Here is a 23,795-nt window from a genome sequence, read left to right on the forward strand (position 1 = left end):
CCCCCCCCCCCCCCCCCCCCGCAGTGCGCAATCACATGAATCATGTGTTTAAGCTGCTGTCAAAAAACGTTTACATCCAGGGCTGTGGTCAGACTTTTCATTGTCTTGGCTCCTGTTAGATGTTGATTCACATTTTTTTTTCTGCCTATTTTCTGTCAAATTGCCTTTTCGGATGGAGCTAGACGTGTAGGATGAGGAGCGAGAAATGTCCCTGGACGTCAACGTGATGATGTGCCACAGAGAGATAGGGAGGTGTATCTTGATGACTCAGCTGTCTCTTTGTTTGAAAATACATAAATACAGATGTTTTTTTGCGGCCAGCAAACAAAGACAGTTTCCACCCGCAGAATCCCGTGTGTGAGACGATGTTGAATCTATCTTGTATTCAATAACTGGATGTTAAAGAGTTTAGAGCATTGCTCCTGCAGATTAATGTACATCCTATAACAAACTCATTAAACATTATTTATATTTAGAACATACACTCAATTCCATACAAACCACTAAATTATGCAGTGTATATATTTAGACATATTCACAGTATGCGTTTGTTCTTTGTAAAAATTATCAATTTTTTTTTGCCACAGCCAACGATCGTCAGTTACACTGACTACAGAATTACACCTTACAAAATAGAAACACACACACACACACACACACACACACACACACACACACAATACTTCTTTGTTTGCTTCCTGAAGTGTTACTAGAGCAGTTTCTGTCATCACCACTGTCTGCAAATTCAACACGCCAAATTTAAGCAGTTTGTTCATAGGCAGGAAAAAGCCGCACTTTAATCAAGCTTTTTTTTAAATTACTATTATTATTATTTTTTAAGTGTGAGGACATAACAAAACATTTGCAATACATCTTTGGAAAAACATGGTCTTTTCTCTTTGTGACGTTAAATGGCAACGTTAATCAAAACTGCAGTTTGATTGATGTCCATTGGTGTATTCTATTGTTTCCTCTAAAAAAACAATGGTTTGTATGCTCACTGCAGACAATACAGTTTATACTACAAAAATGAGTGTATCATACCTACTGTGAAATAGGTCTTTTTCACAGGTGACCTTTTGACATGTCATACACGAAAAGACACGTGTATCGTCCATGCAGGCTCACCGCCATGTCTTACTGGGACTCTTTTATGAAACAGAGCCCCATCTTTTATGTTATTAGTAACACCTGTGCTTTTCCTATTTACATACTTAAAATCTGCTTCGAATTAACACGCACTTTGTCATTGGGATTCAAAATAGCTGCTTATTAGTTCCTTCTTGGCACTTGACGGTCTCATTTGGCCTCTTCTACCTGCTCCAGACTTGAAATCAGCTTGTCCCGAGTCATGGCGTTAACTCAACTCCTTGTAACTCCTCCACCTCAGAGTCTCCTCAAGATCAGTTCCTCACCGCTGTCCAGAAACGACTGCGCTTTCTGACAGATTCCTGGTTTTCGCGTGGTTTTCGAGGACAGGCCGAGAGACGGTTACTCGGTTGGGCTGGCGAGTCAGTCAGCCAGCATTGCATTCCACCTGACCAGAAAGTGGAAGCTGAGGCGACACGTTACCTCTGCTGCTCGCGGCTCATCTGGATAATTAGAGTTGTGTTCGATCACTGTTCCATCACTGTTCCATCACCGCCAGGCTGAGGATCAAACCGTACGGCGAGCAGCTGACAGTAAATCAGTGAACACTCACACACACACAAATGACAGACTAAAGGCAGATGAGCTGCTCCAGTAAAAAGCATTTAAGAGAGCATGTTATGTTGTTGTGAATGGATAAGCGGAGGAAATAAATCCATTTAGATTTTTGAGAGTGTTATATTGCTGTGGACTTCAAGAAAAAAATAGGCAGCATGGCTGTGAGCCACTAAAAGAGCTGTAGTGTATTTCTGGAGTGATACCATGATGTATAAGCTACACATCATCATATAAGTCTCTCCCTTCTCTCCCTCTGATTACATTAAAACATACGGTCACATACGGCCACTACCACGGACACTAATTACCTCTAAATACTGGTATTTGTGCAGCCACGTTTCAGACAAACATGACGGACAGGCAGGGAAGCAGGCATATCGGAGATCGTCACATTGGATGCGGTTCATTGTTCACACCTTGAGTTTCTGTCACTGTTACCAATGAGTAATGATTGAAGCGCTGCATCACACCCAGGAGCATCGTCTCCTGTAATGAGATTCTTCTCCCCGAGCTGTGCTCCCTAATCCCACATCTCTATCTGTGCTTTGTGGGTCTCTGGAAACAGCTGAGGCAGGCTGAACGCGGACGCTCTACATGAAATTCAGTGTTAACCCTGCCGTCCTGAATAGGAGCGAGACAATGGAGCCGGAATGGACCGGATGTCGCCTATTACCAAACATGTTAATCCTCTTAAGAAGTTACGAGAGGTCTTGATGACATGAGGTAGACGCAGGAGTGCGGAGCTCTGTGGAAATGAGCAGAAGCTGGTCTGAGAAATGAGGTTCGTACTAAACAATAGAGAGCCTGGAGCCTGGCTCTCACAGTCATTAACCTGCGATTCTCTTTGGGGACTTGATAGAGAAAGGAGTTGCTAGGTGGGTCTTGCTTTGAATAACAGAGTGCAATTTTAGCATATGTTGTTGCCAAATGTCTTCAACAAAGAAATACTCTTTCCAACTTTCAAGGTTGCTGATCTGTAACTTGAATAATTCAACAGTTTTTTGGTAATTCAAAACGTGCCAAGACGCTGGCAAAGAAGTCGTGGGACCGGCTATAACCAGGGTGTTTAGAAAGACTGCCAGAATCGTGCTACCTCATTAACTGGATGTTCCCCAGACTGGCATTTGGCTGATGTCTATAACCCAGGCTGCACATTCTTCTGAGGCTCCTCATGAAAGCTTTTCCTTAGAAAATGGCCTCCAGTGCCGTGAGCCTCTTCAGAGGGAAAGTTAGGAAACTCACTTTGATAAGGCCTCATGAAAGGGAGGATTTGAGACAAGGAAAGCACAGAGCTTTGAGCACAGCATCATCATCGATAAGGTCGATATTATAGCAGTGAACACAACAGTGAATACAAAGTACTGAGTGGTGAATCTGTCAGAGCGAACAATCGGAGCACTGCTGTGGAATGTTGTGATGCCGAAAACAGTAGCAAATAAAGCAATAAAGATGTGACTCACCTGTCTTTACCCGTCTCCTTCTTGAAGACCATGTCGCAGTAGTTCATCCTGTCCTCTGTGGTGACGTAAATGCGCGCTTGAGGGTAATTCTCAGCCGCCTGCCTGAGCATGTTATACACGATGCCCTTCCCGTCCTTCCTCATGTTTCGTAGCGGCCCCCACACGACGTAGACCGTGTCGTTGCCCTGCCCGAAGAAGTACTGGGGCTTCTGCAGCAGCAGGGGGACGCTGGTGTGCGAGACGACTCTCAGCGTGGTGCGCTGGCCCACGTCACGTTCGAAGCCCCGCGTGGGCGCGTTGTTCATCCGCCAGATGCAGGGAGAGCGGTCGATCTGCGGGCCGGCAGCCTGGTCCAACATCTGTCCAGAGCTGGACACGATGCTGCAGAGCTCACAGTGCAGCTTCAGAGGCTGGAGGAGAGGAAGCAGGTCCGTTACAAGTCATCATTATCATAGTGGAGACAAGTCCATGACAAGTCTCGAGTCCTCGGGGACAAGTCTGAGGAAGTATGTCAGGGTAAGTCTCAAGACAATGAAAACAGGGCCAAGTTGAGTAACAATGTAGTCAGGGCAAGTCTTAAGTGTATTAAGACAAGTCCTAGTTGAGTTACAGGGACAGGTCCGAGTCCAGTCACAAATGTTCATGTGCCTTTTGCAAGTCAAGATCTAAGTCTTTCAGGTCAGGATGCTGACTATTATAATGCACAAGCTTAATGAAATATGCAAGACTTATTGTTTCTGTTTTAATAGAGGCTACAACTACGGCGAAAGAGACCATGCAAACTATAACTTATATCAACAACCAAGGCAACAATGAACAAGGATGTGGTTCCGCTCACACAATAGAGGTACAAGAAAACTAGATAATAAGAACAGAGACCTAAGAGAAAGGAAATATATCACAGTGCAAAATACTGCAGTGCTTTATCATCTTCTTTCATAGCTGGAGAGCGAGGCTTTTAGCCTCCTTATATACAGATAACAACATCCCCGATCATCGAGAGGCTAGAAACGAAAGAAAGCTCGGTGAGGGAACAGCGGCTGTCTGGAAATTACCACCGGAGAACAGAATAAAGACAAAAAAGCAGGATTTAAAACCAGAAATCTTATCTACGGTTGAGGTAATCAATGCTACGGATCATCAACTCTTTCAACAATTTATGGCTGTTTTGTTTTCAGGAACAGAGAAAATCTTTATATCTTATTTTCAAGTATTTGGAAAAAAGTGATAAATATCCTCCGATTGTACAATTTCTTAAAAGATAGTAATCCCATTAAGACATCAAATGGTTAATAGGTTATTTTCTTAATACTGACTGATAACCTCCGAATGTAGTTTTCTTCTAAAATATACTGCACCTCATGTCATGTTCATCTCATAATGTGATAGTTTGTGATATATTATGATGTATATATATATATGCAATAATAATATCAAAGTAATGTTTTGGCAAGGGGCTAAATAATAGCAAATTATAACATAAAATACATTTGGTCATAATTATTTATGAAAAAGAAATCATCAGGGCTTTATGGCTCTATGTAATTTTCTTTTACGTCTTAAGATTAATGCCACTGTGCCCAGGACTAACATTGATTAAGTTAATTGAATGCGGGACCTCAGAGGTTACACAGAGTCTCACTGCGGCAATGCAGGACGGAGAAGTAAGAGAGTTGCGTCATTTATCTTACTGTATATATTTCATTTATATATCTTATTATGCTTTACTGGAGCGAGGGGATTTGTAATGAATCTCCAATAATAGCTCTTAGCCACGCTTTGCCAACAGAGAAGGAAAGCTCCCTCTGAATCCAAAATGGGAGATTTGCCTAATTGAAGCTAATATGCTTGGTTTGTTTTGACGAGATTAAACTTACTTAAGTGAATGAACAAGAAGAGAGAAAGTTAAAAAAGAAAAAGCATTGTGTCGTGACTAAACCCTGTTGGATCATTTGCTTAATGGGGAATAACTATAATGTCCCTGGTTTGAATATAAAGTACATTTGTGCTGCGTTCCGGCCGACGAACATCAAACTCTCTCTTGTGTGTTCTGCGTTTAATCAACAAACAAGAGAGTTTTAGTGTGCAAACAGAATCCCAGAAGAAAACCCAGTGAATTCTACTACGACGACTTGGCTTATCAGCACTCACGTGACTCATTGTGATGCATGCAAAAGATCAACAGCTTAGGATTCTGAATACTCTAAACCAGAGCTACCTGCTATTGCTTTTCCTCTCATGTGTGGATTCAGTCACACAGGTTAAGAAACGATCTCTGGGCCCGGGCTGCTAGCTCTCCATTTACTGGCTGGTTGAGACACACATCACAGCAGCCTTGAGCTGTCAGCAGCTCGTCCATCATCAAGCCGCTGCCCCTTAGCTCAGCTCATAACTCCATCACGCCTCTCGGCACACACAGATTGGCTGAACTCTGTGGGGAACACTGGCTGGCAAACTGCATGCGAAGACATAGGCATTTAACCCACAACTGCTGCAGTAGAGCAGCTCAGAGAGACGTTGTACATTTGTGAAGAGAACCAAGTGAGAGATTTCCCGCATTAATTAAGCTTCATTCAAAAACCAAAACAGGCATCCGAGTAGTTTACAGTAACAAAAATAGAAACATAATTAGCTTCGCATGAACATTCATCACATTTACATGCATTAATGAAATTCATCTAATGACTAAAAACCTAACTGGAACAATTTTATTTAGTATATATATGATTGGAAACATTACGTCCTGTAAATCAATAAAATGTTACGGCCTCTTCGTCCTCTCAGCTGTGATTCATGTTTCAGTTTCACGACGATGCTGTTTCAGCGTTTCATGAAGTAACCGCAAACCAGAGTGCGCTTTTATAATCCACATAATTTCGGCACTCTCTGATAAGTACAACATCTACTCAAAGCCTGAGATTTTAATGCGGCAGTGTGTCAAAAATAAAGTGGGTTATTTAAAAGTGGGCTTAAAGCCTGGAACTCGGTCATCATTAAATTATAGCAATGGGGTGTGAACTTAACCTTGACATTCATTAAAATGCTCTAAACACGATTAATTAATAAGCAATAATTATTACATTAATGTGCCAAGTCCCAGTGTAAGACGCCTCCATGGCACTTACAAATTCATTGATTAGCTGAAGTTGTCTGCATGGTGAAAAGTGATTAATTCCATATGCTCCTCCTGGGAGAGCAGTGGTGGAATGTAGCTATTTATAATTAATTAAATACTGTACATAAGTACAATTCTTTAGGTTTCATTTCATGCTACTTCATACTTCTACTCCAGAGGCAAACATTGAACCTTTTTCTTTCCTACATTTATCTGATAACTTTAGTTACTTTGCAGATTCGTATTAATAAGCCAAAACATTATCAAACAATTTTCTGAAGTATTACTATATGTTAAGATCAGATGACATAAGACTTAATCGATGAATTCAAGCTACCCAGCAGTATATTAAACAAATTAAAATTAGCCTCAGCTTTACCAGCTAAAACATTAAAGTGATGTACACATTAATACATCAATAATCATAATCCATTAATAAAATATACATTATTCTGAAATGGGCCATTCTGCATAATCCTGTTACGTTTGGTACTTTAACTAGATTTTGAAGCTAATTGTACTTTTACTTAAAGGCCGAATGAGTAGGATTTCCCTAAAAAACAACAAAAAGAATCCCTCTCAATCATCACTGATGACCCACAGAAGTGTCTGTGTCTGCAGAGAGCCTAACCTCTGCCTAAATCATCTTCTTTTCTTTTGTATGTTTCTGTGTTCGGCACGTTTCTGGGCGTCAACCTCTATAAAAACATAGCGACCAGGTGCCAGATCATAAGCACTCATCCAGGGAATGCAATTATCAGCTGCCACCTGCCAAATACAGGGTGCATGTTGGCTGTGGCAGGTACACATTTAAAGTCACCTGTCACCATGGCAGGTAACCTTAAATCAGATTACGATATATTATTTCCAAGAAGCAATTCCTAAATCAAAAATAGTCAGGGATTAAGGTAGGATGTATTCCATATCTATGCTGTTTAAAGTGCTCTACAAAGATTTCAGAAATGGCAGACTTCTGAGTGGGTGGTAGAAATGTTCAGTGAGCTACCACAGTGGCAGGTGAGGAAAAAACTTCATTTTAGAACCTGCACGCATCCAAGAGGAAGCTACAAAAATGACAGACACAGAGCCTAAAAAACCCGCAAATACAGCAAGGGAAGAGGTACGTGGACAAAGCTCGTTCCAAAACTAGAATGTATCTGAAGTTGGCTGCACCCTGACCCTCCTCCGGCCTTTGAACGTTGTGTTTACAAACCGCATCCGACAAATCCTACTCATTCTGCCTTAAGTAAGATTTTGAATGGAGGTCTCTTATATGCATGTACAGTATTTATACACTGTAGTACCACTACTTTTACTTAAAAAAAGATCTGAATATTTATTTTATCACCGCTAAAGAGGTAAAATACAGTTAATGTGTAAAATGCCATCAAATAGAGGATGACTTTAATTAGATAAGGTGCCGATTTTGCACGCCAGCTACCAAGGCTGAGTCCTTAGCAGTGGCCCAGGTTTGAATCCAACCAACAGCGCTTTGATAGATGTCGTCCCTTTCGTCTTCTCCACTCCCGTCTATCTTCAGCTCTACTATCTAATAATCTTCAATAAAATTGCCCGTAGGTGTGAGTGTGAAAGGTCACCAGACAATCACAGGGCTGAAAAAATATGAGACAGAAAACCAGTCTAAGGTGTACCCTGCCTCTCGCCCAATGTCCTCCCCCCATTTGAGTGGTTTATAAAGGATGAGCAGGGGCAAATTATGGATTGATAGAAACTACTGACATTCCATCAGCCTCAGCTGTACTGTGTTTAGTTCTAATTAGCAAAAGTTAGCATATTACATGCTAAACTAAGATGGTGAACAAGGCTAAACATGACCTGCTAAACATCAGCATGTTAGCATGCTGACAGTAGCATATAGTACAGTCTCAGCTGGTCCAGAGCCAGAAGCCTTCTCATTAAAATGACTCACAAAGAAATCTACAAATAGAAGCACTTTGTGTGTTCATGTTGGCCATTGTGTACATTTCAAAGGGCTTGAATTTAAAGAAGAAAAAAAAAACCTCAGGACTAAATGAAAAATAATTGAGTTTCTCTCTCCACCTGTGAAAGACCAGAGGCATGAATGTAAAGTGCCACAAGACAAATGTTTTCTATTCCTCCTGAAAGCAGAGCAGGAACGATTTATCACACCTGGAGGCAGACTCAATCAAATGGAGAAAATAAGGCAGACCATTCCCATGCTACCGGGTTATGCATTATACATGCTTGCAGGAGGTTTATAACACCTGAAATGACACCTCACTGTGGATCGCGTACGATTGCCTTACTGTCTGGGAGAAATAGTGCTGCTTCTTAAGGTGTTGCCGTGTGCTTAACAGAGGCTGACAACTCCCACAGCAGGCTTTCACTCCGGATGTAATCGCTCGGGACACCTGGCAAAAGAATATCACCTTGACCAGACCTCCACTACTCTGTCCTTCCTTTGTCAGAAATTCCGGGGGCGTGCAGAACACTTTCGACTCTCACATTCAGGCCAATCACTGCCCTCTTCTGATTCGATATAGAGAACTCACTGGTGGGGTATTTGAGCGGAAAATAGGCCTAATTCTGCAGAAGCTGCCAGTCTTTCCTGTGATTTGCATTAGTCTCCACTGGGAGAGGGCAGTGATTTAAGCAGGCTTGTCTGGAGGCAGAAGGAGGTGCAGACATAGAGATTGGTTGTAAGGCGTGATTGCCTCTGGGCCCATGTTCTCTCCGGAGGCAGAGGGTGACGCTCCGCATTAATCTGCAAATATCAGCCAGCTGAATATTAGGCATCCACTTCTCATTAAGGATCAACGGATCCATCGCAACTCCAAATCTAGATGTATTGCAGCCCAAACCGAAAGCACAGTCTTCATTCCCCGTCAAGACGGAAACGTGCATACATCTCTGCAAGCAAAATATACAATTTTCCTGCGTGCATACCACCAGCACAATTTCAGTTTTCCGCCGGCTGCCTTCCCAAACAACAAACACGCAGGTTACTTTTTGCATTTTTATGTGGTGGGAATTAAAAGGCTTTGATAATTCAATTTCCATAAATTGTGCGGGGAATATACAGCACAGAGCTGTTTGAAGGCGGAAGAAGGATCACGGACATGGGTGTTTGGAATTAAAAAGAAATCATGCACACAGAAGACTTCAAACAGGCGTTTACAGATCTAGCCCAAAAAATTGGATATCATGAATTAAGAAAATCCTCAAGGAGGAGCTATGTTGTTTCCATAAGTGCATTTTGAACACCTTCATTAACGAGGTGAAGCTCTGTGATGGCAGGTTGATGTTAACAGAGGGTTATAGAATATGGTATGCACTATAAAAGAAAGAACCTGCGTGTGACCTTATTGAGTTGCATGCAGCGGACACAGAGCAACATTATCAATTATTTGGAGTTTTTCTGGACTCCTGATGAATGTGAGTTCAGTGTCCCCTCTTCTTTTAGCTCCGCTTTTGTTCCTCACCAACTCCAAATGTTTCACTATGTTCTGCAGTTTGGTGCTGAAGAGGTAGTGTAAAGAGCACCTTTAAAGGGATAGTTTGGGGGTTTGTTTTGACGTGGGGTTGTATGAGGTACTTTATCCATAGTCAGTGTATTACCCACAGTAGATGGCAGTCGGCATGCCCCCAGTTTCGATAAACAGGCAGCAGTGAAAGGCATGGAAGCAAAGCAAAGTACTGAAACAATAATGTTTGGCACCTAAAGAAAGGCCCACCAGTTGTGTCCACTGTCCACTGTATTTAGAACATATTCACCGCTCTACCTTGCTGTCAGGCGGACATTTCAGGCGGGGAACTGAAGCCTTTATCTACGCTCCTTTGACAAAAATAGTAATTAATCCTTGCAGAACACAGGTGTGTGTTGCTCTACTGCTGCCTTGACCGGTTAGTTTGTTTGTGTTATTGTGAAACTTTGGTGTTTAAAAGGGATAGTTCAGCGGAGACCAGCAACCCCCGTGTTCGGCAATGTCAAATGACTATTTTTGTATTTTGTATTTTGTGTTTTGAAGATATAGCATACATTTCCCCATTGGAAAAGGCTGTCTGACTGCAAGCTAATGCAGTGTGAATATTCTAAATACAGTGTACACTTAAACTGATATTGATTTTCTGTCAGGTGGGCCTTTCTTTAAGGTGGCTAAAATGTGTTTTTGCCGCTCCCCTTCTCCACAGCAGTACATGGCTTTGCTCCTGTACCAGTACTCTTCTCTGTTCCCTCCCCAGCTGCCTCATTCACATACAGTACATTTGTTTGGATGGGTGGCCCAAACCCACAAGATCTATTATAAAAAGAACAAAACAAGGAGGGGGCAGGATGTGTTCAAGGACAGTGATATTGGGCAATAGCAGTGGCAGAGCCTCAGGAATAAGAACAAGGACATATGGCAATAAATATATATCCAAAACACTTCTTACACAGTCAGTGTCTCGTCAAAAGTTATCTTTTTCCCCCACCCATTTACAACAACCTCCACATGAAAGTGTGGTACCATCAAAACACTGTCACTACGGACCGGAAAAGCTCTTCTTAAGTCTCACTTTTTGCCTCCAGCATCAAATGTCACACTGACTGACTTCACAAAAAAAAGGTGGACTTTGACATTGACATTTTGTTCTCTACACCTGATAAGACTGTTTGACCAAATCCCCAAAACAGGGCTTGGACTGTCTAGCCAAGAATGAGTCAACTATGATAAAACCGGCTGAAAAAGGAGGAGCGGCGGTAGTAATGGATAAGGACAAATATGTTGAAAAGCCTTATGGCAATTGGATAACAATTGGATATTATCCAAAACTGTCCTCAAATCCATTAGGTATCACAAAGGAGACATTGAGAGGAACATTATCCACCGCTAAGGAGGCAGGGTGGATTACCAAACGAGAGCATAATTTCCTGCGCTGTGAACATCCTAGGATACCATGTTCCTCTCAGGAATATATTATATCAGCAACAAGAATATTATATCATCTAATGCAGTGATTCTCAACTGGTGGGTCGCGGACCCGTTTTCAGTGGGTCGCGGGCCTTTGCCTGGAAAAAAATAAATTATATATATATATATATATATATATATATATATATCCTGTGCTTTTATTTTGAAAGGGATTTTTTATGCAGTGGAGTGCCGTCTATTCACACTCCTTAACATGTGTGGGACGGGGACTTACAGGAACAATTTCTCTGCACAAGAGAGCTCCCTACTAATACGACTGCAGAGGACATTTTCAGCTCAGGTTCAAAGTGCACCATCTTTTCATTAAATACATTTCATCATCATGCGATTAATCGCGATTAAAAATTGTAATCGTTGCCCAGCACTCATTTTTATAGAAGAGACACTATTAGCATTAGCAGCAGGAAAGGTACCATGATGCTGAACAAAGTGATGAGACTAAATAGCAACTCTCAAGTCTAGTCAAACATCTTTGTACAGATGAAACAAATATGAAATTTTAATGAATGAAGATGCTGTTTCTGATTGTGCCTGGTGGTCAGTGTTTGTCCATTTGTGTCCCTCACCTCCTGTTTGGGGATGCTAACATAGCCCAGGTGAGGCTTGAAGGCCTTGTACGGCTGCTTGGAAAAAATCCAGTGGCTGCTGAACGTCTGCCCGAACACTGGCTGCAGGAGAAAGTAGGGCTTCTCCGAGTAGTTCACCACCACCACGAAGAGCGACACCACCACAATCAGACTGGTGGCGATCAACGACTTCCTCTGTGGAGGGAGAGAGAGAGAGAACACTTAAAACAAGTCAGAGAAATGTAGTTACCACAGAACAAAAGTGAACGTTTTCAACTTTCTTTAATGTCAGTAGTCTAAAAGCTTGAATAAAAAGTAAATAAAAAAAGTTGAGGCTTCCGAGTTGCATCGTGAAACAGCCACCATTCACAGCTGATAAATAACAAGAAATATACTTTGAAAAGGCCAATAATTTTTATTTGCAAATATACACATAAGATATGCATATTGACAGAAAAGCAGAGTTAAAAAATGGTTGCATAGTTGTCATCATTTCTTTCACCACTTTGGACTGAAATATCTCAACTATTAGATGGAAGACATGAAGATAAATTCAACTGACTTTGGTGATCCTCTGACCTGTCAAGGTTTTCACTTATTCAGTGAAATAACACGACATCATTTGACAGATTTGATCATTTTGACCGGATATTCATGGTTCCCAGATGATGTATTCTTATGACTTTTGCGACTGTTTCAGCATCTCTACCGAGAAAGCAACGGCTTCAGAACACAAAAGGATGGTCTGAGTGTAAGAGGTATTATGGCCTGGCATAAAGCGCTGAGAGTGATGAATAATGGATAAGAGATGGAGGACGGGAAAGGGTCTCACGGAGGAGAAGCTATTGGCAGGGCAGAGCTGAGGAGATCAATGCACAGAAGAGAGAAGAATCAGACAGAGATGGAAAAAAATCTGCGGCGTGCTACGATATCTCAGAGCCTGAGGCGATAATAGATTTCGGCAGAGGCAGAGGTGTGTTTTATTTATTTTTTCCCAGGAAACTTCAATAACCTGCTTCCAATCTAACAGACAACACCAGTGGGAAACTCCAGATTTTTAGGAAGTGGTGTTTTGCAGATTCTTTGAAGTTATCTGATGGTGAGAAGATTGGATGTGGCATGCTGTATTGGTGAAGCCCCCACAGCCAAAGTGCCTGCACCACCACATGCTCTGATCTATAACATCAAACATCCCAAGGGAGGCGCCGGAGGCTTCGCTTTTCACAGACGAGATCAAACATTTGAGTGGGGGGTGGGGGATGAAAAAGACGTTGACCATTTGCTGCCCTGGCATTCTACCGATTGCATGTATGTTACATCACGCGATCATTTCGTGGCATTACCGCCCATCTTTTATCACAAACAGAGGGGTTTCAACTTTGATCTCGTATGAAACAGCACAAAGAGGACAAATAAGAAGTGCTCAATATACTAAAAGTGTTTTACAAAATAGATCACTTTCCTGAAAGGACAGACTGTTCTATGTCATTCCAAAAGAAGAAAATAAATGTCAGGTCGTTACTGAAAATGTGCTGTGAAAGCTAGTCATCAGGTGTCAATTATAGCGCATGAAACCAACCCCTTGTAAAGCAAGAGGGTTCTTCAGGGGGGAGGGGGTGGTGGTGGTGGGGTGGGAGAGGAAAAACCCTCTGCTCAGTCTGCAGCACTGTAACATCCATCTGTTCTCATGAGGACGGAACATTTCCTTGCCTCTTTCAACCTCAATCTGGCCACAAATCACAGGGGAAATGTAGTGTAGTGTCAAACTCTGGGGGGCGATTGGAAGGCTCGGCGTGGGCGTAGCGGGGTGCTAGACTTCCGCTAGCTCGAGTGCGAGACTCACGGCCGCTCTCCTGGTTCGCTCATCCATCAGGGCGATCACGAGTCGGCCTGTTGAGCCGTTTGACAGAGAAGCTGAAAGGCTCGACATTGAGGAAGGCGTACAGTAGGGGGGCTGGGGAGCGCCCGGATGAAATGGGAACCATTAACACCAGCTAGTAAGGCAGCAGAGCCACTATGAAGTTGAAGAGCTTTTGGTCAATGTTAAACCATTTTCCTTGAGGAATATGACTCCATATGCGGCTGCAATGGCCTTGTTTGCGACCATCAAATCAGACAATGATGGTCATTAACTGCAGAACCTCTTCTGGTTGCTGCCCAGGGATATTTCATTTAACACTCCCCCACTGAAAGCTTTGAGGGAGTTATTTTTAAAGGTGCTAAAACCCACTCTGAAGAGTTATTGATCTCTGTGTCTCAGACAGACTGCGTGGGATCATTGGGACCCGGGACACGAATGAGCTATAATCTTCCACCAGTCTCTCCTGCAGTGAGCCCGTGTGACCAGGTTACATATAGGAGGGGAAAGAGCCAGAAAGTTATTGATAGCGACCTCCTGATCGAAGCATCCATTGTGCAGAAATTGCGATAGCAAGTAGTGGAATATAAATACCAGTAAGTACATTTACTCATGTACTGCACTTAAACCTAAAATAACTGATTTCAGTGACATATCATCATCATCTGTAAAGTTGATGTGGTGAACTTTATGGCAAAACAAATTGCTTATCTACACGACAACATTAGCATTCATCAGTCCATTATTCACTTTCTTATAGCTCTGTTTTTGGTCTGCACCACCTCCTGAGAGAAGCATCTGTCTCTTTAGATGCTAGATGCTGCACTATGTTCAGCAGCTAGTCGCTAACTGTTTCTGCCTGCTGTTTGGTGCTGGGCAGGTCGTGTACGGTAGGTCTATCAGAGCTGTTTCTCTGCAAACAGCTGCGTGCTGAAAACGATGCTGTGAGAGTGAATCAAAAAAAGTAAAGCTGTGGACCGGACATGCGAGACAATGAGCTGCAACTCACTATGAAGCTCCTTTTAAAAGCAGAGGAGAGCTGCATTTTCATTTGATAATTCTTCATCAATACGAGCGACTCCTTTCACATCGTTATTATAGAAATAGCCAATATAGTGGTAGTGTTTTGTGACAGCGTGGTCATTTGTATTTCAGTATCTGAATACCTCTAGCAATATCATGCTCAGTATGAGGAGGTGACTGCTCAGTGTTTGGTGTGTACAGAGGAAAATAAATATCCAAACATTAATTTGTATTTAAATCACTGCAGCATTCCCGCTACTTAACATGCGCCGAATAGGCAACACATTTGAAAATAATAAATAAGAAGTGCCCCATACAATAGTGTGATGAATGAAAACTTGAAGCACATCAGCTGTTTATTTCCCCATACATATTGTGCAATCAAAATTTCCCCTCCATCAGGCTCTATCTGGGCATGAAGAGAATACAATTCCGCATAAAGACTGACGCTCTAGCTCAGTAAACAACGGAACCACATCGTAGCTCAATCCAGAAAACTAATCGCAATGGGTATTGGAATAAAGGGAGGCTCAACCGGAAGAAAATGGCTCATGAAAAAACATATCTGGTAGCAATTTTCGAGTGCCTCCTGGGCACTAGGGAGAGGGGGAAAAAACTGAAAATTACATTTGCAATGCAAAAACGCTACGTCCCTGGCACCTGATCCTTGTCACCACGGTCCAGTGAGCAGTTCAAAGTAAATTTCAATTAATACGTTTGAGAAAATATTTACAGTCTTTCTCTCACTCTTCCTCCTCCTCCTCTCTTTTTAAAGCCTCAGTGCTGTTCTCCTGGGGAATGAGGCAGGAGCATAAACAAAGAAGCACTCTTAAGATTGAGAGCGGGGGTCCAGACACATTACTTCATTCCTGTCATATTCCCAGCAAAGGTCTCGCTTCTAAAGTCATCCAAGTACGAGATAACAAACTATTATTTTCCCGGAGGCGGAGGTCGGCGCTTTGCTGCCGGTAACACGGTCACGCACACAAGTTCCCCTCCAAATGTAACAGACCGGAGCTCTGAGTGCTGCAGGGCCTGTGCAAGAGAATTAATACAATTTGTAGATGTTATTGCATTTATATGAGGTTTATGACTGTAAGAGTAATTGAATTCATGAACTATTGACACACTCTTATACTTTTATACTCTTTTGGGTCTTTACTCATCATGGGGGCGCATTTTTATTTCCTTTCTATTTCAGTTACAAGTAAAGTCCTGCATTCAAAATGAATTGAATGAACAGAATTAGTAAAATGTACTGTAATAAAAGTCAGAGTACTCGTTATGCCAAATGGGCCCATTCATATAGTTATTTACTGCATAATGTAGGATTACTATCGTGTGGTTGGTCGAGATGAAGCTGGTTTTATTGGGCTGTTTAATCTGTATGTCAGTCAATTATTGTGCTAAAGTAAAATAAAGCCGAGTAAAAAGTGCAATATTTCCCTCTGAAATTCCCTCAGAGTATAAGAACCATAAAATCAAAACTACACTATACAAGTACTTAATGGTAATACATTTTGCATTCCACCACTCTGTTTCTCATTTCTCTGCATTAATGAACTGAAGTAGAGGTGAACTAATGCAAAGAAAAAGGAGCAATGGTGTCTCTACACATGCTGCATCCATTCAGAGACACGGACAGTCGTATGAATGAACGAGCTGCAGCAGAGTCCATCGCTCATCTGGGGAGGTTTGCAGCCTGCTGGTCCCTGCAGAGCCCAGCAGAGGGGGCAGTCACCTCACACAGCTCTCATGTGGCATCCAGATGGGACCAGAGGAGGACAAGTCACTATGGAGCCTCTCCGGTCTATTGCTCTGCACTTGAGAAACATTCTCTTCCCTTTATTTGGTTACAGCGTGTTCATTTACACATCACATTCCAGCAGGAAGAATATTTATGTGTTCATCAATACCAGAAGTTCGTGTAGGCAGACAGTCTACTAGATCACAATATATATCGATATTGAAGTATTTTAAATTAATTATACCGTGGTAGATGATTTACCAGCCAACCTGATTTGTCTGTGATGCTTTATACCGATTGATGGCCGAGACCTAATATTCAAAGTCCTGCTTTTTTTTTTTTTTTTTTCAGGAAAAATTTTAGGGATCGATTTGTAGGAAATTAAAGGTTCAAACTAACCAGAATTTACGCGAGGTAAACAAATATCGAAAGTAAAAATACTGGTTCTTTGTTACACTTTGAGCAAACCTGAACAATTATCGGAGAAGTTTAGAGAGGAAATACATCTTAAGTGGAAACGCTAACTAAACACCTTTTTTGTAAGAGGTCACAAACCGCTATGGTTGCAGACCACCGGTTTAATCTCTAACCACGTGTTCAATTTCATATGATTTTCAAATGTTTTGTAATGTAAAAGTAACAGGTAACTCCAGCTGTCAAACAGTAGTGCAGTAAAAAGTACTATATTTCCCTGCCAGAGTAAAGTATAGAGTAGCAGAAAACGAAAAGTACAAGTACCTGAAAAATGTACCCATACGTACAGTATTGTTTCCTTCTTCTAGTACAATAACAAAACATCCTGATGCTGCTGCCCTTGGTGTGTGCTACTTCCGTTCAATATCACCCTTATCAGCGGTGACATATGAAAAGAAAATCCTTCAATCCAGGTCAAATGAACACTAATCTGCTCTGTTGGCATGATGCTGCTTCATTATAGTACAGAACATCACAGAGAATCTTAATCTGCCCCCAATAAAGGATCCGTTTGCTTTTATGTGGCTGAGACTCTGCGGGGGGCGACAATAAGGAGGAAGCATCCAAACATCAATACTGCAAAATCCTTTTTTAATCAGTAGATATGGATATAAAAGTGTGTGTGTGTGTGTGTGTGTGTGTGTGTGTGTGTGTGTGTGTATCTGCACAAGAGTACTTGTATGCGTGACTGGAAAGCAGTCAAAACCCATTTGACTAATGCATATCTGATATCAAATGGAACATAATCCCCACAAGTATAAAGGATTAAACACTCTACAATATTCATTTCCCGTTCTGGATCCAGAGAACTTTTGGGACGAGGGGAAAAAAATGAAATAAAAAACACAGCACCATATGTTCACAGGAAGAGTTTGGTGAAGCTCTACGCTCCACTGCTGAGGCTGCTGCTCGCTCACTTGATGAAGAGAAGCGTTTGTCAAAGAGAAAAAGAAAAATCTGCTCTTTGAGAAGCTGCATATACCTCTGTGAGCAGAACGAGTCTACCTGCCAGAAACAAAGCATAATGAGATTTAATGTTTGACTGCGACATGAAGACGTTCTGCTGTGTGGAGAGATCGACATCACCGTCCACTTCTTCTGTACAACCCTTAAGACTACCGTTTCTCCCTGGATATGGATCTTTGTTGCATTTGTTTAAACAGCGCAGTCATCAATGTAAATCAATGTGCCGATTTGCAGCTTTATATCATTAATCATCATCAATAGTAAACTAAATGTTTGGGTTTTGAAGGCGTCACCTTGGGTTCTGGAAAAGTACAACAATCATTTGTCTTAAACTTTATACGCTTTATAGACAAAACGACTGTACAAAGTCAACAGGTCTAATCTAAGAGATTGTAAAACTATAGACACACCGTTGGTTTGTAACAATGTAAAAGATTATTTACACTTTGATTAGTTTGACTTTCTACATAAAGTCAGTTTTTTTCTCCATTATTAATGTTGACTTACTTTATGTGTTGTTTGAGCTCAGTAAAAAGTAATAAGCTGTCTCAGAACTGCATCAAATAGTAAAAAATCATAATAAACAGCATGAAAACAGGGACAGGCATATCTCTATTAAACGCATCTGCAGTCATGCGCAGAGTCTGAAGGCAACGGAACATGATTTTGGTATCGGAAGCGTTCTGGTTTGTAGTCCGAGGAGCATTGACCGGTCCGGGTAGAGCAGGCTTTGGTTGAATGCAGGTTAACAGTTTTGTGTGGAGAGCAAAAGAGGTGGAAATGCATTGGCCATATTGCAAACCTTTAAAATTAGCTGGTAAACTGATTACTACGTGAAACAATCCGGTTGTACAGGTTCGTCAAGTTGCTGATCGGACTGTAAACAATGAGCAGAGCACGGAAAAGAAAGTCTTGACCTGGATATCTGCTGGCTACACCGGAACCCAAGAAATAAAGCCCGTTGCCCTCAGAGGCGTATCCGGCGTCAGACCGACAGCTGATGTGTTCCAAAGTTGGGGACAGCCTGACTATAAAGACACAGTAGCTCCATGTATCAGACCACCTGCTTCACTCACTTCTTTTATGGGCAAATTGAGACTTAATGTGGAACAAAAAAAATCATGTTCCCTCTTCTACAGTATCTATAACTTCTATTGTCGGGGGTTATATTTAGAGAGAATTTCGAGCCAGACTGTCTAGCGGCATTCAGCCAACAACAGAAAATGACTTCTGCTGCCCACTCATGACGAGAGCCATTTCAGCTTCATCCTGCTGTAATATTGGAGCTTTTAAGTAGCCGGCTCTTAAAGTCACAGATGGCCGACGGGCAAAGGAGACCGCCATGCCGGGCCAAGGACGAAGCTACTATACATTAATGAAACCGCCGCTCGGCAATCCACCACGACCTGACTGCAGACACTTCGGTTTGCAATAGAGAGAAGATTCCACATCCATGCCACTTTAGAGCGGAATAGCAATTATTTTCCCAATGTCTTTGTGTTTGAAGGGCGAAGGCAGGGGAGGAGATGTGGCCGTTGAGAAAAACATCGACCAGACAAAATCCATTTCAATTTGCCAAATGCCAGCGCAGGATTACTGACATTTAGCAACTGATATTTCCCCTGAAACTCAATGGTATCCCTCCATAACTCCATAATAGAGCCCCGTCTCATTTGTAGGGATTGTACACAGCATGACTGCTCACACAGAGAATTTGAGTACATAAATCACCAGCGCAAACTACGCCAACATTGGAGAATCTGAAAGGAATAGACAGACAGACAGATACAGTACATCATCTGGAGGACGAGGGGAACAAACAGCGTCGCCAATTTTCTTCTCCGCTTGAGTGAACAGACATCCGGACTCTGCAGAGATTTTCCCAAAGGTGTTATTTGTTAAAGAAATGTGTCTGACATGGAACCCTCTCCTGGGATGCTGTAGACAGAAAGCAGCAATCACTGAATTTTTCAGGTGGTTCAGTAATAAAAAAATAATTTGTCCTGTTTGGTGCTCAGCCCAGATGACTGAGATTGGTATTCCTACTATTTTATGACATTTCAAAGGTAAAGTCATTATCCACAGATTGTTTGATAGTACCATACTGATAACAATGGGATGTTTTATAGTGTACAAAGCAACTGGTCAGTGATCTCTGGTGAGCAAACTATGTAACGAAGACATTGCTTGTAAATTACCGCAAACCTAGTTTGCCATTTCTGTACTACAATTATTACATGTATTACTTATCAGCTGATATATACACCCATACCAATATATCTGCAGCAACCAAGTATCTGTCGATATACCGGCATACATAACTCAGGCTCATGCAGGCTTTCTGTTAAAAAAATGTCGAGTCTCAAAAGCAGAGATAACCCTGATGAAATCACCATTCATTCAAGAATAAATGCCAAAAATGTTCTGGTTCCAGCTATTCCAATGTGAGCATTCTCAGGTATGATGATGGCATATTTAATATCTTTGGGGTTCAGACTGTTCAGACAGATTTTTTTAACCCTTTTTCAATGTTTAATAGAGACAATAAATGGGCTACTTAAGAAAATGATTAGCAAACTAACTGGTAATGAACTACACTCTGCACTGAACTAATGATTCATGGTGATTCCCAGTACATCAGCTTTTTCTAAATATCCGTCATGACATGGTGACATGTCGGTGCCAATATGAGAAAAGACAGACGGGGAGGAATTTAATCTTACCTTCCTGAGCCGCTGAACAAATAGAATATGTAGGATTTGATAGAGAGTGTGTTGTTTTTTAAGATGTATTAAGTCTAACTCTGAAATTCAGTTTTTATTGAGGGATTAAAATCTCAACTGAATCCTCTTTGTTCAAAGCAGCAGAGATTTCTCAACACGAAAACATTGAAAGGATTTTGCCAGTGCAGCTTTTTGTTTTCCATTAATCCTCTTTAGGTTGCGAAGGTTCTCTGAGAGCTTAAACAACAGCATTGTGAAATTTAAATGGAGCAGCTGTTGCACACAATAAACCAACCAACCAGGTGAATCGAAGGCCACCAGACAGCTCCGCTATGTGGCACACGCGGGAACTCGCTCTGGAAAACAACAATAAAGTTTGCAGAGTCTATTCTGTCAGAGGCTCCGTGGTGCTGCTGCACTGTGAAGGCAATGGGTTTGTTTTTGTTCCTTTAATGTAAATAAGGTGCCAGAGCGCCTTAAAAAAGCATCAAAATAGACTAACAAAGAGCCAGGAAAGGATCCCTCCGACCCCGCTGAACAGAGGATCGGGCTAAGCCCCGAATTTCAAACAAAGATGAGCTAATGCCTTTTTAATTCTTATTCATTTTGTCTGATAAATATTACAAATGTTGGATTATTAACTGGCTCCTCCTGGCTTCTTTTTTTCCGAACGTGGCCGCTGGGCAAAGCTAGTTAACTATCCTGGGTCTACGACAGAAACTAAACCAGCAGCACAAACCTGTAGACGTCATAGAGATCAACAAGTGAAAACCACCCGTGAAACTTTAAACACAACAAACCTGACCCACGGAAGTGCAGGTTCCACAAAAACAACAGTCCAGTGAGCAGAAGCAACATTACCCCAAAGTACACAATGAAATTTTGAACCACCCATTTCCTTTTCTCACAACAGCCACCACAACAGAAAGTTACAGGACACAGGGGAGCATAAATGCAGACGGGGGATTATATTTCATGAAAAGAATTGACTTGCACTTTATTTAATGCCCACACTTAACTGCCAGGCTCTATTTGTGTCCGTCAACCTCTTCAGTTCACGGAGGCAATCAGCCTCCCGGTGCTGGCGCCCAGAGCACCGCCGGGCTCCCACTGGGGATAATAACAGTGGCACTTTTATTAGCTGGTTTGGTCGAGAGCCCTCAGGAAGGAGCCTATACTATGACCAGACCTGGCTCCCATTGAGCACAACACTGACACCTCTATAAGAGAGATAGACAGAGAATAGGGAATCACAGCCATGATATTCGTCAGGGACATGTGATGTCTGCAAATTCAGCAAGAGGATGAATATAAATCCGAACATGTCAAAGCAATAAATCAAGCTAAAAAAGCCGGTCTGGAGGGAGCGGGCGTGGTACACTTGGACAACACTAATGCAATTACCGGGATTTTCTGCTTGCTCAGAGGCTCGGTTCAAGGGCGGAGCGCAGAAAGCTCAAGGCAAGCTGCACAAATTCAGCCGTCACTCAGAGTAACAGCCAGGCCTGATCTTGTCACCTCGCTGTCTGGGGGGGGGAGCTGTTGAGAAGACACACACGGGATTACAGCGGCGTGGCTCTGAGGTCAAGGGTGCTCTGCACTTCTGATGAGGTCCTGCATGGATCAAACTGAGCTGGACTGGTTTGGATTCCTGAATCTTCTGGGGCACAAATTCATTTATGAGGATTTCAGAGAACTAGGACACTATATTGATACCCAAAAGAAGAATTTTACTTGCCCTCTTACCAGGTCATGGGAACGTACTTAACAAGCACCACTGGATAATAAATAGGGTTCTTTCTTTTGCTTATGGACACTTCAGCAAGGCAAATACTTAAACCACAATCTTCCCACTGAGTCGGGCATCTGCTGTCCCTTTTCATTCAGTATGACTTCTTTGGACATTTGGACGGCACTTCTAAGCCACATCCAAATCTATCGAGAGCATTACTCCTTATCAAACACGGCCTCTGCTGATCGCTCTCCTCTGGGGCTTCGGCTCGACCCGGTGCCAATAGGCAGTCAGGCCTTGCCAGCAGCACAATGTGCAGCGAGGGGACTTGCCAAATGTAATTCAGCAATGGTGCTCAAATGAGTCCAACTGGCTGAGACTGACTCTGTAACTACATGTTCGGAAATTAACACAAATTGGAGGACATAAATGCTCCTAAAAAGTTGATAAAATTGCCCGGAAGTGTGTGAGCAACTGCACTGAAAGTACACCAAACAAGTAGAGGAAACTGTGTACCAGCAAAGTGGAATTTGACTCAAATATGGCAGTTTATCATGTTTTAACAACTTTGACACAAACAGGACTACTGCTAATTAAGTTGATTAACTGGTAAGTAAATCAACAGAAAATGATTCGACAGTGCAACTAAAGATTATTTTCATTATGATTTTCTCGATTAATCCTTTGGTCTATAATAGAAAGCAGTGAAAAAATATTCATTACAATTCACTATAGACAAAGATGATATGTCATCTATTTTGCTGTTTTTGTCCAATCAATAGTTCAAAACTGAAAACATTCAGTATATTATTAAGACTAGTCACCTTTGTTTGAAAACATACGTACTTAAACAATTAATTGATTATCCACCGCCCGCTGGAGCTCAGACTGTAGGTCAAAGGCTGCAGCAAAGCCAGCTCTGGGTCTGTCTGCGGCAGGTTGATTGCTGGCAGAGGCCCCCGCTGGAGTCTGACCTGAAGGAGTTTCTGGTGAACCTGCATGATTTCATCTTATTTCGGGTGGAATCTGATCCTGTGGCATGAATTACAAGCATTTAGAAGAACTTCATAGAAATAGCCAATCTTCTCGCTGACAGTCTCTTGTACTTATGTAGGTCATATAGAGGCATCAGTATGAATTGAGACTGTTTCATAACCAGTTAAAAAGTTTCTCACAGTAACTTTAAGCAATTGCTGGTTCCAGATACTGAACTTTTCCGTCTTATTGTTGCTATTTATTTGGGTTTTGGGGTCAGAGCTCTGGGACATTTTCTTTTTTACATTTTTATGGCAAGTGCCATCATCATTTCAAGTGTTGATTGTAAAAAGAAATGTTAATTTGACAATGATTTGTCAATTAATAATGGAAATAATCAACAGATTAATTAATGGTGAAAATCATTTAAAAGTTCTGACTTTTAGATTGCTTTGGCAAATTGGTTATTTCTTCGTCATTGTTCACAAACAATG

General features: G+C 41.8%; 1 protein-coding gene across 1 annotated transcript in view; it reads right to left on the reverse strand.

Moving 5' to 3' along the window:
• The window catches only part of st6galnac3 (ST6 (alpha-N-acetyl-neuraminyl-2,3-beta-galactosyl-1,3)-N-acetylgalactosaminide alpha-2,6-sialyltransferase 3), a 65,967-nt gene that overhangs the window by 29,887 nt on the left and 12,285 nt on the right, over positions 1-23,795 (reverse strand). Inside the window, exons 2-3 of the mRNA XM_031864954.1 lie at positions 11,804-11,998; positions 3,168-3,577 (exon numbers count right to left, since the gene is read on the reverse strand). Coding sequence (XP_031720814.1) covers positions 3,168-3,577; positions 11,804-11,998 — 605 coding nt within the window. The remainder of the gene's footprint in view (positions 1-3,167; positions 3,578-11,803; positions 11,999-23,795) is intronic.

The sequence above is a fragment of the Anarrhichthys ocellatus genome, unplaced genomic scaffold (genome assembly GCF_004355925.1).
Source record: "Anarrhichthys ocellatus isolate YVR2014 unplaced genomic scaffold, GSC_Weel_1.0 scaffold32, whole genome shotgun sequence".
Taxonomy (NCBI): Eukaryota; Metazoa; Chordata; class Actinopteri; order Perciformes; family Anarhichadidae; genus Anarrhichthys; species Anarrhichthys ocellatus.